Genomic DNA, 19,224 nt, shown 5'->3' on the forward strand with positions numbered 1-19,224 from the left:
TAGAATCAGCTGTTTACAGCCTTCCGCCCTCTCTGTGAGTGACAGATGTCAGCACCGTGGACAGCGCCACATTAACACACGTGACATTTTCAGCTTTAACATCAACAGTCTCATCTTTTACAGCATGAATGCACACTTGTACACAACCTTGCATTCATTGAACAGCAAAGGTATTTATATAATCATCAAATGTATCAATCTTCTGAATGATAATATCGACTTCACAGCAGCAGAGTAAAAAATAACAATAAAACGTGAGCTTACCTGTTTATTTTGCTCAGACAGCCCTCTATTAATCCCTTGGCCTCCTTTCTTTCTTTCTTTACCTGACTGATGCTGTTAGTGTTAACTTGTCTTAGTTTTTCACGCTGTTATTAATGTTATCACTGTTCACATTCTCCGCTGACACTACTTTAGTCCGACAGACGCACCAGCTTAGTATGAAACGTATCAAAGTTGATCGTCGTTTTCACATTCCGACATTCCCTCTTGCTTCTAAACCAGATTTCAGAAATTCAAAACTTAACTCATGTAATGAGCTCAAAAAACTCCTGCTTTAGGTGTTATTTGTGACAAGACCTTTGTTCCCAAGACAGGAAATCGCCGATATGCTTTCCGCCATAGAGGCACGATATGATGCATATTTAAGTTGATGAAATAGGCCTATTTGTGAAAATAAAGTTAGAAGAGAATGAAAGAGCTACATTTTTTGGATAAAATGTTAGTGCTGTCAAATGATTAAAATGTTTAATCAGATTCATCACAGGGTTGCTGTGGATTAATTTCAATTAATCATGATTAAATATTCATTTTTAATCTATATTAATTGCGTTTCAATTTGCATAAGCAAACAGACTTTAGCTGAGCGTCTTCCATATTGAGTTGGTTGGTCACTACCGGATCATTTGCGCATGCGCGGCGGCATGCTCAATGATAACTCTACTTGGACAAAGAGGTTTCAGGGATTTTGAGTCGTTCTGCGCTGTAGATGGGTTAATTGCGTTAAAATTTTTAATCAGATTAATCATGATGATGGATTAATCTGCATTAACGCGTTGATTTTGACAGCCCTATAAAATATACAAAACTATCTCGAAATAGCATTACAAAAAATATTCGTCTAATGTGAAACGTTTTTTCCTTTATTCCAAATTTGGCACAGCTGCAGAGAGCCACTTGGGAGGGGCAAAAGAGCCGTGTGTGGCCCCGGAGCCATGGGTTCCCGACCCCAGGACTAGGCAAACGGCCAATCACTGTTCAGGGTTTTCAGGGGGGTTAGTTTCTTTTCATTAACTCAAAGTTGAACTAAATGAAACCTGATTTTTCTGTGTTTTTCAGGCGTGTGCTCCTCTGTATCAGTGGTCCACACATGGTTTGTTGGAGAGAGAGCCTGTGGGGACATGTTTCATGAAGAAAGGAGACACCGTGGTTGAGTACTCGCCCTGCAGATCCAGTCAGTTCTTTATATTGTATCTTCTTTTATTCCTTTATTTCCTCTTTTTTCATGGACATGTTATATGCACAGGGTGGGAAATATCGTGAATTTAATGTATGATTTCTCAAACATTTCCCTGCATGTCTCTGTGTTTGTCTTCCTGTCCAGACGCCATGTCTCCTGAGGGTCAGGGTTTCTGCCAGGCCGGGTTCAGCGCTGATTTCTTGAAGGTGAATATCTTTACATCTCCTGACTGACCAACAGCATGATAAATACACCAAACTTCTCCCCATTCTTTTGACCCATTTGAGCGCCAACATTTCGTCTTCACCATGTCTACGTGCCTAAATGCTGCCATGTGATTGGCAGATTAGATTTCGTTTTGTTGAACAGTGAATCTCCTGTACCTAATAAAGTGAACAGGAAGTGTATGAATGATTTCCATCCCACATAATCTTCAATATTATGTCTTAAATTCAGAACACAACAGAAGCTTCAGCTGGACCTTCTTGTGTCTGAACTTTAATCAGATAGTGTGAAGGGGAAATGTCGACTTTTTCTGCATTTCCACCCAGTGATGTGGTACAAAACTACTTCTGCTCCACTTTTAGAAGCTGTGAAATGTCCTAGAATGACAGATCCACCTAACCAGCCCTATAGAGTTTAGCTAGACTCACTGCAGTCAGCTGATAAGTTGGAAGAAGTGTCACTTCCTGTGTGACCGTGGTGATGATGGAGCCGATCCTCCCTCCTAGAATGCTGTTTATATGGCAGGGCCTGTGTTTACGTTAGCGTGGTTCTAGAGATCCAGATGTTCACCTCACTCCCGTCAGCATTTAAGTCCTCATAATTCCTCTCTGTGCGTTTGTGTTTTCAGACGGAGAGCAGAGTGGTGGTGGGAGGACCGGGCAGCTTCTACTGGCAGGGTGAGTGTTCCCGTCTGGAGGTGGTGACATCAGAGGAAGTTCAGCAGATGGGCCCTGAAGCATCTGGCAATAATAAACAGGATTCCCTCCAATGTGTAACGACAGCAGCTGCTGATGTCCTCAGGGTTCAAACAGGCTTGAAAGGATAATGAGTCTTTATCTCAACCTGTATGGAGTTTAATCTTCAGTTCCATGTTCACTAAGATCTGAAGAATCCTCTCAGAGACCTCTTATATTAGCGTAAATGTTCCTAGATAGAGTCCTAGCTTTGGATTAATCCAGGACCTTTGTCATGCATGTCTCTCTATAACATCTCTGTCCCCTCAAGCTCATTCAGTGGCTGCACTTTCCATCTCCTCACATGCCTCCTCTCTTTCCTACTATAGAATATAAGCAGTATAATCAACTGATATTCAATATTTATCAGCTCAAACTCCAACAGAATCCTTCCTGATCACTCTGGCATCCCTGTTCATTATTCTCTTTCATTTCTACCTCGGTACAAAACAGTACTTTATTTCCATTTTAACAGGAATATACAACTTTCTTTGTTCCATAAAATGTTAAATCCAGATTTGGATGCAGTGAGCTCTGGAGTTCTGTTGAGGGTCAGACCCATCGAAGCCAGTGTTGATTTCATCAACTAAAACTATGACTAAAAATATTCGTCGACAACCTTTTTTTCGTGACGAAAACTAGACTAAGACTAACAAAAAAACGATCTGTGATAACTAAAACTGACAAAAACTAAGGTTAGTTTTCATCAAGATGATTAAAACTAGACTAAAATGTAATGTAGTTTTCATCAGACATTCTAAATCCGTGATATTTCTCCACCGTGGGAAAAATCTGTCAAAAACAGCATCTGTATCTATTCTGCCTCTCAGCTGTAGAAAGCAGGGACCCCAGGTTTAGCAGAGTGCAGAGAACACACTACCATGATTAGGTACCAGATTTAGGCAAGAAAATAAATGCTTGGACTAAAAGTAAAGACTAAAATGTTTTGAGTTTTGTCAATTAAAACTAGACTAAGACTAAAAGGATAGAAATGACTAAAATGTGACTAAAATTTAAATGCATTTCATTTAAAGACTAAAACTTAGACTAAAATTAAAAGATAGCTGCCAAAATTAACACTGATCAAAGCCTGCATACAGAATATCATTAGATGAATGAGGACTTCCTGTTAGGGCATCCTGCACCCAGCATGTTTACCTGGTGGAGCCAAACGTCTGCTTACAGCAGATAGAAGCAGATGTTTGGCTAGTTTACAAGAAGCAGCTTTTGATTAACGACACCATTAAAAGAAAGACAAGCTGACACATAAGGAACAAGCGCTCGGGTTTGTAGGAGAAAATAAAGCTCAACACCAAAGTCAAAGACGGTTTCTGATCCCTGCTGTGTCAAACCAGACTGACATATGACAGGTTTTAAAGATAGTAGCACAGCCATGCAGTTATAATTATTGGATGCTGCTGGTGTTTTCCAGCCGCCTCTCCTTCTTCAGGATAGGATAAGCCAACTCATCCTGCTTCTGTTTACAGAGAAAGAAGACTAACATTTAAGAATATATCATGTAGAAAGTCCCAAGCAGTCCTTAAAGTCTACTCCCTCAGCGCTGGGATGACGTGCTGATGTTTGCTTGATCTCTCTGCTCCTCTGTGTTTTTGGTCTTTCAGTGGTTTTTGATGCTGCTGGATTAGCATGAACTCACTGCTGGGTCATTGTGGCCTCTGGATGACTCCTTCAGGTCTAAATGATTACCTGGTACCACCTTTAATCGCAGTCTTTTATAGAAACCGACTGTGACTCAGCCCAAACCCCGGTCCAACCTCTGTGAAGACTGACTGTTTGGTAGATAAACCTCAGAGAGAGCAGGTCTAGTTTAGCCGATGAAGTTAGCGGTGCATCTCTACTCCTCATCAGTTGTTATTGTCTTTACTCAGACACCTGAGTAGAAGCCCCATGCTGGGATTAGATTAAACCTTCAGGTTATTATGAATGTCGTCATTGTGACCACCTGCAGACCTGAACAGGTAGAATCCAGGTCTCTGATAGGTGTGTATGTGCACATACATGTGTTTTTATCCATGTTTGTCTGGACGTCTGAGGGTGTGACACACCGCTGACTCAGTCACACACTTCCTCTCTCTCTCTCTCTCTCTCTCTCTGTCTCTCTCACTCTCTCACTCCTGGGGTGTGTTAGCCTAATTACTGTTTCCTGTTGAGTCGACAGTTGCGCCCTCTCTCTCTGTTACTGATTAGCATCTTGTTAACACTGTGTTTCTGTGGCGGTGTTTTTGGCTCCATAATTAGAGATGGAGGGTGTTTTTCTGAACCGGCCTGTAAACAAACTCACGTTAAATCACATCAACTTTTTCTATTCTTCTCTATTTAATCCTTGGCCCTCTTTTCTTTTCATTTCTTTTGTTTTCATTTCATTTCTTTTCTTTTCCCTCATGTTTGTCAGTATGAACAATGACTTTGTGGAGTTTTATTCAGGTCTAACAGACCTACGTCTGCTGAAGTCTTTCTTTTATTCATCATCATTCCTTACACTTTAAAGCCTGCTTAAAGAACTTGTTCATCCTCAAGCTTTAAACTGTGTTTTAAGGACTAAAGTTGGACTGTAGTATATTTAGATATCAGGGTCCATATCAGTATCGGGTATTTTGTTGTTAATATTGGTATAACAGCAAAAATCCACTATCCTAATGTAAAGGTTCATGTATTTGGACTGTACGGATGAGGTACAGCCCTCTTGGTTAGGCATAGTTCTCCCTCATATTCCCCCTTTGTTCTCTCTTTGTTTCATGATCCTTCCTTTCTAATGGCGTTCTCTCCTTTTTGGTTCTCTCCTCAGGTCAGCTGATTTCTGACGACGTCTCTGAGATTTTTACCCGCTTTGAGAAGAAGTTCATCAACTCGTACGTGAACACGCTGACTACAAAGTCTGCCAGCGCTGCTTATGACGACAGTTACCTGGGTAACCTCTCACACAGAAACACTTCCACATGTTCCACTGATCATGCTCCAGACTCTGACAGTCCACATGTGTTCATGTTGGAAGTTCCTGATCATGAAATGGTTTACATCACAGAATCAGATCAGCTACAGACACAGCCTCACTGAGTCATATTTGCCCTTTAAACATGGCTGCTTGCTGACCTGAATAATTCTGCACAGAGCTGGTTGGTCATTTAACAGAAATGTATGTTAATAAATATTTGAGAGTTTCACTCAGAATTCTTGTCATGATCGTAAAAACATTACAAACAATAGCTGTTTAAGACATCAAGGACAGAATTTTAGTATAGTTTTACTGATTTGTTGCCTGTGTTTCCAGGATATTCTGTGACTGTTGGAGACTTCAATGATGACGGAAAAGAAGGTGAGAAAATACAGAGCCAGAAGACTTCTGCATGCCTTTCCTTTTATTTGTCAGCTGTGGAAATGGGCTCTTATTACCCTGCATTTGCAGAGATCCATGTTGTTGTATGCATTGTTACCCATAACACTTTGGCTCAGTGCTTAAAGGTTTGATATCCAGTAGGTCAGACTGCAAACAGAGATGGTCTGGTATGTCTTCATTTAGACTGGTTTACATGCAGGCATGCATTAAAGACCCCATACCAGCTGATGTTATCTGCTCTATTCTGCTAGCAGACAGAAAGCATGGCTGTATTTATTATGTCTGTCCAGCCTTGTTTGTCTCAGTCTTTCAGCTCCCAAACAACTCTTCATTTTGTTCCGTTTCGCATTTTTTATGTGTTTAAAACAACAACAAAACTGGGATAAATGAGCCTGGCCTCAGTCGCTCACAGAAGGTGTGAGATTCTGGGATTCTCATGTTGTGCTCTGACTTTGTCAACACAGAGGTAAATCTGCCATCCAAGGTCGTGATACAAAGCCCCACACTTCTGTTTCTACACGGGCCTGAAAGCACCTGACCCTGTATTTTTACAACAGAAAGGTGAAATGAAACAGTAGAGAAGAAAATATTTAACAGATGTTATCTGAACAGTGAGCGTGCTGTTAGGACTCTGTTAGATAACCGTGTAGAACCGTACCCTAAGTGCTTGGTCGCTGTTCAGTCACAATTTTTGGAGCAAAACATACACAAACTCCTTCTAGGCTCTACAATTTAGACAGATTTATCGTACGATCCACTTGTGCTGGAACCAGTTGACCTGTACTGTGACCCCTAACCCCCCCCCCAGCCAGGCCTGGGATGTGCCATCACTTCCTCATATGCCACATGCAGTTTACAGGGAGCAAACTCTGTGCAACTGTTAAAAACCATTGTCTAGAGCAGTGATTGTCAAACATTTTTTTTTGCCCAGGGCACACCCAAGATCAAGCCAAAACCTCTAGGCACACTATCTCCATATTCATGCACAGTCTCCTCTTTAACATGTCTTTATTTCTATCTATGTTTAATGTATAGTTGTAGAAATAATGGATGGTTGTTTAAATCCACAACACAAACCTAGGCCTTCTATGCTGTAAAATGTATGTTTTTGCAGCATACATTTCAGCTATATCTGCCTTATTCACAGTTGTTGATTTAAGCTATATGCTGTAGCAAATCCACAACTTTTTGCACCTGCTATGAGCAATTTTAACACCAAATTATCCAAAATATGTAGTTAGAAAATACCTAAAGTTGTTGTACAGTCAAAGTAATCATGCGTGGTTGTACAAATACCCAAGGCACACCAGGGTGTGCCTCGCCACACCATTTGAGAACCCCTCGTCTAGAGAAATGCTCGTATTGAGTAAACATCATGACCATGTTGCACACTGCACTTGTGCTCAAGCAGTCATACCATGCCAAAGCCAACATCCTCCATCTGTGTCGGACCGAAGGAAGTGTACTGGCACTGTGGCATGGAGCGCTCTCAGTGGTCAAACAAACAGAATGTCTGGGGTCAGAGGCACTCAAGTAGAGAGGATGACCTCATGTGAGTGCACTCAGACTGACCTAATACTTATGGACTGAATAATCAAGTTTTTTCATACCTTAGATTAAATTAAACCAAAAAATAAACTGTTTGATCATGCAGTAAAGGTAAAAAGGTCATTGCAGCTCCAGTAAAACATCTTGTTTTTATATTGTCTCCTCTCTCATCTACAGATTACGCAACTGGAGTCCCTCGTGGAGAGAAGGCACTGGGTTATGTAAGTGTTACTCTATTATCATGTGCACATGATACAATACCAAATGTTAAGCTACCGTTTATTAACATACATTATCAGATGTTTCATTGGCTATGATTCAATATAAGATACCACAGTAAAAGATATGATTCAGTATCATTGATATTAAACCATAGAATAAGATACCATACCACTGGATACTGTACAGTAGGATATGATGGGATGCAATACAGTACCATACCATAGGACAGGAAATCATCGATGATACCGTAGAGTAGTGTGTTTAATATGAGGAAAGGATATGACACAACACAATAACATTCATCAGATGCAAATGTGCAGTCACACTAATCTACATTAAACCAGAAAGTGGTGACAGAATGATGATTTCTGTGCTTTTTCTGTGTTTCAGGTGAACATCTTTAATGGCCTGAACATGGAGTCTATGGTGAACTTCACAGGAACACAGGTGAGCTCTGAGTAGTCAACTCTGGTCAATAAAGACTGGATTTAACCTAAATTTAGACACCAACTTAAATCAGCTACTATTACTCTTTTATTTGAGTTATTCCTAAATAATGTCTGAAATGTGAATGAGAGTGAAAACAGTTTACAGAGGGAGAAAAGAGAGAGAGGGAGAGAGGTCTGTAGAAACAGGGAGGAGAGGGTTTATCATCAGAGATAATGACAGAGTCCTCTCTCACCTCCTATTCATCCTCATAACTCGCCCTCTTAACACGCCAACCTCTCTTTTATCTACTTCCTGTTTCCTCTCCTTCTCTCTCCTTCAAGCTGTAAAACAAAACCCCGAAAAACAATGAAGCAAAGTCTCACATGCACCACCTCCTAATTTCAACCCAACATTTTACTCCAGTGGTTCTTGGCATGTCTAGCCTCAGGACCCATCACTTCCTCCTTCATGAGAAATTGCCACCCAAATGTCCCAAAGATTTCAACCCCTTAAATGTATGTCAATAAATACATAAAAGTTTTTATATTAAATGAAACAAACACATGATTTAACAACAAGACAGGACATAAAAAACTGTTTAAAAATGCATCATTACAGAAACCTATGGAGGACTTGCATTTATTTAAAGCTCATGCACATTTTTGTTGCTTTCCAGAGGTCTCAAGAAATGAACACATTAAACCAGCCTTCATATCCTAAAGTGTTGAGATGAACAAGTTAAGCTCTTTTATAAACAAACAAAATTTGACGATTATTACAGCAAACAGGAGTATAATAAAGTATATCGATGCATGTCTGCTCAGGGCTTCCATACATAATAGACTTTATGCTCACATTGGCGACCCACTATAAACAGCCTCACGGCCAATTCTGGGCCCTGACTCACCAGTTGAGAACCCCTGTTTTAAATCATATGGAAGTTAAAATTAAACACCCGTTCTGATATTATAAGAAGAAGTCTGCTCACAGATGCATGTATTACACATGTGGCCTTTAATGTTAACGATAATTAGAGCAGAGAGGATGTCTGTTAACGGACTACAGTCTGCAGGGTTGTTCACACACTCCATTAGTAAACTGACTTACATAGAACAGAACTAACTGCATGTCGCGCTCCCCTCCATCTCCCTCTTCCCTGAATCACCATTCTCTAAAAGAGAGGATCAGGCTAGCAGGCCACTTTTTAACAGCTTTTCTCCCTCTTTATGTTAAAATCATACCTTTAAAGATTGACTGATTGATTGGTGTCTTTATTTTGAACATGTAAACTCTAAACCAGCTACTTCCATCTTCAACTCCGTTTACATAAGCATGAGGAAGTATAAACGTATTTAATCCCACTCCTTTAATAGGGCATTAGTAAATGAACCATTTGGAGAGGGTAGAATCGAGTTCTACTGCTCTGTCTTTAAGTTTGATAAGATGACATTAAGCCTGAACTGGCCAGACCCGACCCACCCAAAGGGATCCTGACTCCACCTGGCTCCAGGTTCCAGGCTGGGCTGGGACAGTTTTAAACTTTGGCAGAGAGTCTGACATGTGGTCTGATTTCATCCAAAAAATTCTGATTTGGAATGTTTATATTAGACAGAAGTTTATGTGTTTTTATGTCCTCTGTGTTGAGAATAACAGTTTGTTTGAGAATGTAGACTTTTAAATCTCTCTAATAAACTCAGTATAAACCACCTATTTGATCATAGCCTTGCTCTCTCCTGCAGATGGCTGCATACTTTGGCCATTCAGTCGCTGCTACTGATGTCAATAATGACGGGTGAGTCTGTATCTGCATTTGTGTTTTTTCTAAGGTATTGGTATTTCTCAGTACCATGTTTTAAAACGATATACGCCTGCTACATCAAATGTCTTGTTGCTCTGATTGGCCCATAATTAAAGTAACTGAATGTTCGTCCAGTCACCCTCCAAGGATTCTTTTAAAGGTTCTGCCCTTCCCACACACTGTCTAAGGTGTGTTGCCCAGATGGTTGTGACATAAATCCACCACCATGGAGATGTAAAACAGTCTATCTTGTGTGTTCAGCTGATAGACGAATCCTGGTGCTGATTTGTGGGCGCTGCCATCTTGTGGTGGCCTCAGCGTTGCTTCAGCTGCCTGCTGACTGTGACAGCAGCATGGATAGTTGTATTAAAGTTGCTCGCTGTAGATGATTATACCTTCCTAAGATGATCTTAACGTCATTTACATTTTACATAATTAACATTTTTAATGTAGATGCCAAGGCTGACCCACTGCTGCAGACTGCCTCTTGTTGGCACTAAAGAAACTTCACTACACTGAGGCATTGGCTTCATTTTTCACCCCTCAAGTTGCTTCTTAGATGCCACACTGTAAATAATGTCCTAAAAACCAGACACATTTTCCTCCCAGCTGCAGAGAGAAAACAGCTGGAGGCATTTATGTCATTAATGTACCAAATCAAAAACAAGAGAAGAAGAACAACAGCTGATGTAAACAATTCAAAACAAACACTGTCCATGTGTTTCTGATGAAGTGAATGAATGAGGCATGTCTCTGAGGCTTCAGGGTGTTTTAGTTACACATGATAATGGAAATATGTTTGTTAATCATAAAATACCCACAGGTCATCTGTCTGCAGACTCACTGAAACCCTCTACCACTAAATCAAACTGTTTAAGATAATTTAGGATTTTAAAGTTGATTTTTATTGTATTTTCTGTGTTTATGTGCCAGTATGGTGGATCTTCTGATTGGAGCTCCTCTCTTCATGGACCGAGGGTCTGATGGGAGACTGAGAGAGGTGGGACAGGTATGAAACCAACACCTGTGCACAAACATTTTCATGCTTATCTTTAGAAGACATTACTCTGACTCATTGTCATTTCCTTGAGATTTCTGCTTCATTTTTTTTAATAAAAGCATCTTTTAAATGTGTTGTTTTAGAGCTTTAAACATATTTTTATGATTTAATTACGTTTCTTTGCACCAAAAGCTACATGCTTTTGATTGTTTTTGATTTTTTTTTGTTCATTTTCTAAGAAAAGTAAACAATATGAACTAAAGAAACCAACAACAGTGACACCTATACTACACCTAAAGACGGCAGAGCATGAAAAACAAGAACAACAACTAAACAGAATTAAAAACATGAAATTAAAGCCAAACATCAAACCAGCACGCTCTGTCTGAGGATCCTAAAGAGATACTTCAACATTTTGGCAAATTCGCCCATTGCCATACTTCCTAAAGTCTTAGTAATAGGTTTGTTTCCTTTAGTTGTCGGTGCAAGCTGTTTTTAGATCTGGGGGACCGATACACCAGCTGCAAAGCTAACACTATGGAAGCAGACAGTATTTTTTGCTTTCCTTCATCAAACTCATCAATTACACAATCCAACAACTCCAAAACGCTCTCGTGGACAAGTTGTGACCTGCACATTCACCACCCTATGAAATAATAACGTATAATTATGTAACATTACAACACATGAAGGAAATACTCGGAACTATTTCTTGAGTAAACCACTAAGCGGAGTGACACAGTGCAGAAGCCATGTCTGGAGTGTAGTTCTGGCTTTGCATTTAACTTTAAAACATCCCCGTCTCATAACGTTCCATGATTATTTCATAGCGTGGTGAACGTACAGGTCACAACTTGTCCACCAGAGCGTTTTGGAGTTGTTGGATTGTGTATTTGATGAGTTTGATGAGGGAAAGCAAAAAATACCATCTGCTTCCATAGCGTTAGCTTTGCAGCTGGTGTATCAGTTCCCCAGATCTAAAAGCAGCTTGCACCGACAACTAACAGAAACAAACCTATTACTAAGACTATAGGAATTATGACACTCCTCCTACCTCCACATCTACCTACAGTTCAGAGGATGAGATGAGCCCGTGCTGCACAGAAGACATGTAGACCTGACTCTGCAGCACAGTTGTGTTCACATCTCCCACTGTCTGTGCTCAACTGCACACTCAGTCTACACAGACTAACGGGACTCAAACCCCAGCACAGTATGCTTGTGTTCTCGCTGAACACATGCCCCAGACTTTGGGGTTTGGTGTAGTCTGGTCTGAGCTGAGGTCCCTGATGTAAAACCTCCTTAATCAATGTAACGTTAAAAAGATCTTTCAAACAAGAAAGTCTATACAGCTCGTCCAGAGAGTTTTCTGCCGCTTTTTTCAGTTTTGTTCTGTTTCAGCCTAAAGCTTCAGTCATTTAAATTCATTTTTATTCTCATTAATCCACACTCAATCATGACAAAGGGAAAACACAACTTTAGATTTTTTTGTTGATTTGTTAGGAAAAAAACCCTGAAGTCTCACACTGATGTCGGTATTCATAGCCTTTAGTAACTTTAGCTCAGGTTCCTCCATGACTCTGATCTTTGCTGAGATGTTTCTACACCTTGACTGGAGTCCACCTGTGCTAAACTAAACTGATTGGACATGATTCTAAAGGCTTGCCCCTTTCTATAGAAGGCCTCACAGCTGACAATGATTGGGCAAAAACCAAGGGTCAAAGGTCAAATAAGCTGCAGAGACGGGGTTGTTGACAGGCACAGATCTGGAGAAGGCTACAGAAACACTCTGCTGCTCTGAAGGTTCCTAAGAGAACAGTTAATCAATTAAATTTATCACAGGTGGACTCCAGTTCAGGTGTAGAAACATCTCAGCAACAGTCCAGAGAAATGGGAGGAACCTGAGCTACATTTACAACGTTGTTGGAAAGGCTCTGAGTTCTTGTGTCAATGTGAGGTATCAGTTTTTTATTTCTAATTGATTAGCTGAATTTCTAAAGTTCTGTCTTCACTCTCTAATTCTGGGGCACTGAGAGTAGTTTGATGTGAATAAAAATAAATGTAAATGACTAGAATCAGGCTACAGCATAGCAAACTGAAAAAAGTGTAGTGGGTCTGAATACTTTCTGAATAAAATGCATATATGCAGACAGGCGTGTGAACAGTGGAAATTAGGAGCTTTAGTTAGATAGGAAACACACATGGACACACTGTCCTTCACGTGTGGTTTCTGTCTGCAGCGTCACTTCATCAGGAGGAAGCAGAGACGAAGATAAGAAACCGAAACGTCAAACAAATATCACATTTTATATTTGAACTTCCTCTGACTTTATCCAACTGTTCCACTGCCTGTTTCCACTGTAAATATTTCCTATGGCTGATAATAGTAGTGGGATATTTCCCCAGTCTGACACCATACCACTGCTGAAAAGATCCAGACATGGAGACGGCATGTTGTATGTGAAAAGTCACAGTTAAAGTAGAAATGAATCACAGGGTACACTCTAAAAGTCCTCCAGTGACGATAGGTCAGCTGCTCATTTGTGTGGTCTTCTTCTTTTTTTAACTTCCTGATTCATTTAAGATGGAATAAACTTTTTTGTGATGCCTCAAAATTTCAGAAAATCAAGGAAAACGTGTGAAGAAATCCAGAAAAATGATCAGCATTGTTGAAAAATGACCAGCATTTCAAAAAACAACGCTGCTATAGCATTTTCTCTGACCGCTTTCTTCTTCTTTCGTTATTAAATTGCAGCTTGCAAACAGTATCTGGAGTTTTAGAACCACAGATGGGTGTAGGGATCTGCAGTTACAGCCAAAAATACATCTGTAAGATGATATAACATGAAAACTTGGAATTTTTATAAGTTAAATTACTATTCCAGTTATTCCTCTATGTAAGAGATCATATCATCTCTAAAGCATCATAATTACATAATTAGCTCGTTAACTTGCAAACAAACAGCTGTGGGTGAACACTGAGCAGTCATCAACATTCAGGTAAATGAGCAGATTTATCAAAGTTTAACATCTCTCTCAGAACTATAAACATTAACAGATGAAGAGAGAGTCACTGCTATGCCGGTGTTATGGTTTAATAAGTTAACCATGCTAAGTGGTATCTGCCTAACAGCCTGTGTTTCTGTGTCCTCAGGTGTCTGTTTACCTGGGTAAAGGTGGCTTCTCTTACCACCCTCCTCAGCAGCTCACCGGCTCGGAGGATTACGCACGATACGGCTCCGCCATTGCGGCACTGGGAGACCTGGACATGGACGGGTTCAAGGGTGAGAGACAAACATACACTCACACAGTCACCTTAATCAGATCTCGTCTCTGACCCCGTCTTCTCTCTTTCTTTAGACGTGGCTATCTCTGCTCCCTATGGCGGTCCAGACCGCTACGGTCTGGTCTACATCCATAATGGCCGTCCACAGGGGCCCGACCCCACACCTTCACAGGTAAACACATCACATAGTGGTGTAAAGGTAAACCGTCAAAGGTCTGAGTGCTTTGGTCTGTGGAGCATGAATCAGTCCAGCTTAACACCATAAATAATATCTCTGATAATTTTACAGCTCATCCTAAATGCTCTAGTTCAGGGTCCTTAATCCACACCGACCTTTCACCTTTACATGAGAGTTACATTAGGGGTAGGAGCTCTCAAGGTAGCTAGGTGTGCTACTTAAGCGTCTTACAGTCTTCTAGCTGAAAAGAGTCATGTGAACTCAGTATGAAGGAAAGAAAACTCTCCAAATGCCTGCCCGTCTGTACCCTTTAGAGAAAATCGCTGGGAGACTAACTAAACCCTCAGAGCCCTGTATTTCAGCTGTAAACCTATGCTAAAGTACAAAACAGAAGCATGTTTCCTACGGTCAAAAATGAGATAGAAAATCATTTAATCTCAGCATTTCTCAGAGAATGTCAAATCCAGGATCCTGGATTTTAATAGTGAACAGGAAGGAAGCTCCACACAGTCAACCCCAGTAAAAACACTCACTGTCTGATTTATGTTTGTGGTGTCTCAGGTCCTCCAGGGTAAATGGGCATCCAGCTACATGCCTGCCAGCTTCGGATACTCCATGACAGGGAACACTGACATCGACAAGAACGGATACCCAGGTACATACTTTCTCTCAGACGGGTCATTTGTCTTCACATGAACCCCTGTTTGGGACATTCAGACTCCAGGTGGTAATAATGTGCATCAATGCTTAAATGTCTGATAGCTAAGAGTGCATGCAAAGGTGGTCTGGGATGTCTTCATCCGTACTGGCACACGTTAACAACCGTCCCAGCCAGCTGACGTGATCTATTGTGTTCTGCCAGTAAACAAAATGTCTGCCCAACCTCGCTCAGAGTGATGGAAATGGTGGGGGTTTTTTTTAGAGATCTGAGCGTGTGCACGTGGAGTATGCAAATACAACCACTGGGCTTCTGCTGCCTTTATTTTGGAAGAAGAGTGGAAAAAAGAAGGCCACTTCAGTGGGAGCTGGGGCTTTAATAAGGGGCTCGTTTGCTAACAACACCCCCCTACAGCTGTCATACCAGTCAATATAACTACTGTATCACTGGGTATGTCTGCCCCCATTCTTTTATCTTGCCAGCTCATTCTCTGCACATGGCAGGTAGGGATACCTAGCCATGTAAAAGTAAGAGAAGAAAATCAGAATCACTTTATTGGTCAAGTATTCTCACACAAACAGGGACTTTGATTCTAGTTAGCATTTTTACCTCCGCCAAGGAGGTCATGTGATCGGGTGGGTTTGGTCGTTTGTTTGTTCGTTTGTTTGTTCATTTGTTCGTCAGCTAGCAACATAACTCAAAAAGTCGTTGACGGATTTTGATGAAATTTTCAGGAAATGTCAGAAATGGCATAAGGAAGAACTTTTTAGATTTTGGGAGTGATCCGGATCACCGTCTGGATCCAGGAATTTTTTAAAGGATTCTGTACTATTGGGAGATAGGGCTGATGGCGGAGGTCTGCGCTCTCCGATTGCTTTTCTAGTTCTCTATGTAAACAAATTAAACAGTACATATCTAAACTAAAAATGGAAATTTGGATTTGAAATTTAAATGTAAACATGTACAAGCTCTAATGAACCAAATACTACAGTTGTAAGGATTGAATGCCAGCATGTAGGGATGCCAAGCTGCAGTAGAAGAGCCTCAAAGATGAAGTTTTGGCTGTTGTTAGAACCAGAGGAGCGACCCAAAGCTCTGATGTCAGGCCACTGAGGATGGAGTGTTAATGCAGACACATGGACTAAAATGAACTCACCTGGTTTCTGAATGTTTGAAACAGATGTTATTGTGAGGTATAAACAGGGTCACCCAGAGCCACAGCAGGGATGAGACATGCTGCTGTTACAGAGCTGACGTTTGTTTCTGTTTCTTTCAGATTTAATAGTGGGCGTGTTCGGAGCTGATAAAGCAGTTTTATACAGGTAACTTCCTGTCTGTGTGAGCGTGCTCCTGCTGTGTGAGAGGAGAGTAATGAGCGAGGCCACCTCTGATATCAAAGAGCTGCTGTTTTACAGCTGCTGGTAGAACATTTTAACCCTTTAAGTGCTGATTAAATTACATTAAATCAATTCCACATTATTCCTGCAGATACATTGCTGTAAAAAGTGTTTCCCTCTTCCTGATTTACATAAAAGAGTCTGTTTTTAAATGATTGTTTCATTTGTTAGGAGAAAAATCCATCCAAACCTACCTGGCACTATGTGAAGTATTCAGTGCCCCCATTGTTAAATCATGAATTAACTGTGATCAACCACATTTTTAGTGAAGCTGAGTTCAGTTTGACTATCCACACCCAGTCCTGATTACTGCCAGACCTGTTGAATGAGTAAGTCCCTTAACTAGAACCTGTCTGACAGAGTGAAGCAGGCTTAAAGATCTCTTTAACACATCATGGAGCCATCTAAAGAAATTCAAGAACAGATGAGAAGCAAAGTCTCTGACATCTATCAGTCTGAAAGGGTTACAAAGACATTGCTAAGGCTTTGGGATTCCAGCGAACCACACTGAGATCCATTATCCACAAATGGAGAGAACTGTGAACAGTGGTGAACCTTCCCAGGAGTGGCCGGCCTACTAACATGACTCCAAGAGCACAACGACCACTCATCCAGGAGGTCCCAGAAGAACCCAGAACAACATTTACAGACCTGCAGGCCTCACTGACTGAGTTAAGGTCAGAGTTCATAATTCAACAATCAGAAAGAGACTGGGCAACAGTGGTATCATGGGAGAGTTCCAAGGCCAAAACCACTGCTGACCAAAAAAGAACACAAAGGCTGGTCTCACATTTGACTACAAACATCCTGATGGTCCCCAAGGCTTCTGGGAAAATATTCTGAGGACTGACCAGACAGAAGAGGAACTTTCTGGAAGGTGTGCGTCCCTTTCTCTGCCATCAGTTCATGACCTCAAGATCAAGCACACTTGGGTTATGAAGCAGGACCATGATCCCAAACACACCAGCAAGTCCACCCCTGAATGGACTAAAAACTAAATGAAGGTTCTGGAGTGGTCTAGTCCAAGTCTGGACTTGAATCTGACTGAGATGCTGTGGTGTGATCTTAAACAGGCCGTTCATGCTGGAAAACCCTTGTATGTGGCTGAATGAAAACTATTCTGCAGAGAAGAATGGGACAACATTCCTCCACAGTGATGTTAGAGACTCACTGACAGTTATCACAGGCTTGCTTCAGTTGTTGCTGCCAAGGATGGAACAACCAGTTATTAGGTTTAGGGGGAATGACTGTTTCACAGAGGACCAGGTAGGTTCGGATGGACTTACCCTCATAAATGAAATCATCATTTAAAACCTGATTTTAGTATTTACTCAGGTTATCTGTGTCTAATTTTAACATTAGTTAGAGGATCTAAAATTTGTGTAACAAATATGCAGAAAAATAAGAAATCAGAAAGCGGGGTAAAAAAATATCCTAAATATGGGTGTGAATATGATGACATTTTAGAAGCAAGCCTCAAATTTTTAGCTTTCATCTGAATGTGTTTTTTTAGTAAAAGCATTATGGGAAAAGGCAAAATGATGTTGGAAAGAACTGACATTGTGATATTTATTCTTTCTTTGATTTTTAACATTGTATTTTTATGTACAAAGGACTGACGCTTCGGGCATGAAATACTTATTAAATATCAGTATCCATATTGGAATCATAAATATCAGCATCTCTGATATTAGCAATGATCCAGTTTTGTGCATCTCTAGTTTAATTGGATGGAAAATTATGTGCTTAGGAACATCTTTACTGGTTTTGTGTCATTTTGAACTTTTCTCCTGTCAAACTGAGGCTAACATGTCCATGTCCATGAGTTTCATTATGAGTGAATGAACGGTTGAGCGAGAGCTACATGAGTGCTAACTGTCCTCTTCTGACCTGTTCACAAAGGTTCATGCTAGCTTCCACATGGCTTCAGCTATCCGGCTAATAAGGCTAAACTGAAACTTTGATGTGTTTCAGAGCTCGCCCTGTGATCAGCGTGAACGCCACGTTGGACATGACGCCTCAGATCATCAACCCAGAGGAGAAGACGTGCACACTGACTGGAACCTCCACACTAGTTTCCTGGTGAGATTTTATCAACTGCTAACTTAAATATCTATTCATTTTTTTCAGTGTTTTTCAACAAGTGTGTCAGGACCCCAAATAGGCCACAGAGCTGCAGCTGCAGCTTCAGTGGGTCGGAAATAAAACTGTATAGAAGTCTGATGTACAGAAACCTTAAGCATGCTGGATGTGCATTTATTCTAATCATCTGTCATGATAAAGGGAAAGGTCTTTTCTAAAGGACTCGACTGATTTATCTGCTTTTCTCTAGGGAAAACAAAGCTGTTTTCTGTCCCGTAATAATGAGGCAATTCCTCACTATCTTTAAAACAGCTAAAATGTTCATGCCGTCACGGGAAGCAGAGCAAAATGAAATGTCTGGATGCATGTCCCTCCAGGGCTTCTGTGCTGATCTACTTATTAAACATGCTTGTTTTCAGTCATGTTTTCCTCCATGTAAGCTCCAAACTACAGCATTTTCCCCTAAACTCATTTGAGGTCCAGATTCCTCGTTAAGAGGCGATGGGTCCTGATACTCTGGTGAGAATCACTTCTTCTCGGTCTTATTCAGGCTTCAGCTAACTGTTTGTGTGTCTGTGTTTAGTTTCAGGGTGAAGTATTGTATTAAGGCCAGCGGACTCAGAGCTCCGCCAACTCTCAGTGAGTACAACACATCCTTCAACATTACAGAGAGGAAAACACACTTTATTTACTGAACAGACTACAGGATCAATCATGCTCTAAGAATCATTTGAAAAGTGGAGGAACTTTACCAGAACTTTCTGAGTAAATATTGCAGAATTTAGAGTGAGTTCTTTGAAATTGGTTTCTATGATGTTAGCTCACCTGAGCAGAGAGACAGAAATCTACAACA

At 40.8% G+C, this 19,224-nt stretch overlaps 1 protein-coding gene across 1 annotated transcript in view; it reads left to right on the top strand.

Annotated features, from left to right (window-relative positions):
- Positions 1-19,224, top strand: part of itgav (integrin, alpha V) — a 95,421-nt gene that overhangs the window by 44,086 nt on the left and 32,111 nt on the right. The window contains exons 4-18 of the mRNA XM_041807313.1: positions 1,339-1,453; positions 1,604-1,665; positions 2,313-2,361; positions 5,225-5,347; positions 5,708-5,752; positions 7,499-7,542; positions 7,934-7,990; positions 9,712-9,764; positions 10,704-10,779; positions 13,925-14,054; positions 14,131-14,228; positions 14,796-14,889; positions 16,169-16,214; positions 18,264-18,371; positions 18,955-19,010. Of these exons, the coding sequence (XP_041663247.1) occupies positions 1,339-1,453; positions 1,604-1,665; positions 2,313-2,361; positions 5,225-5,347; positions 5,708-5,752; positions 7,499-7,542; positions 7,934-7,990; positions 9,712-9,764; positions 10,704-10,779; positions 13,925-14,054; positions 14,131-14,228; positions 14,796-14,889; positions 16,169-16,214; positions 18,264-18,371; positions 18,955-19,010 (1,156 nt within the window). The remainder of the gene's footprint in view (positions 1-1,338; positions 1,454-1,603; positions 1,666-2,312; positions 2,362-5,224; positions 5,348-5,707; positions 5,753-7,498; positions 7,543-7,933; positions 7,991-9,711; positions 9,765-10,703; positions 10,780-13,924; positions 14,055-14,130; positions 14,229-14,795; positions 14,890-16,168; positions 16,215-18,263; positions 18,372-18,954; positions 19,011-19,224) is intronic.

Source organism: Cheilinus undulatus, linkage group 15 (genome assembly GCF_018320785.1).
Source record: "Cheilinus undulatus linkage group 15, ASM1832078v1, whole genome shotgun sequence".
NCBI classification, from domain to species: domain Eukaryota; kingdom Metazoa; phylum Chordata; class Actinopteri; order Labriformes; family Labridae; genus Cheilinus; species Cheilinus undulatus.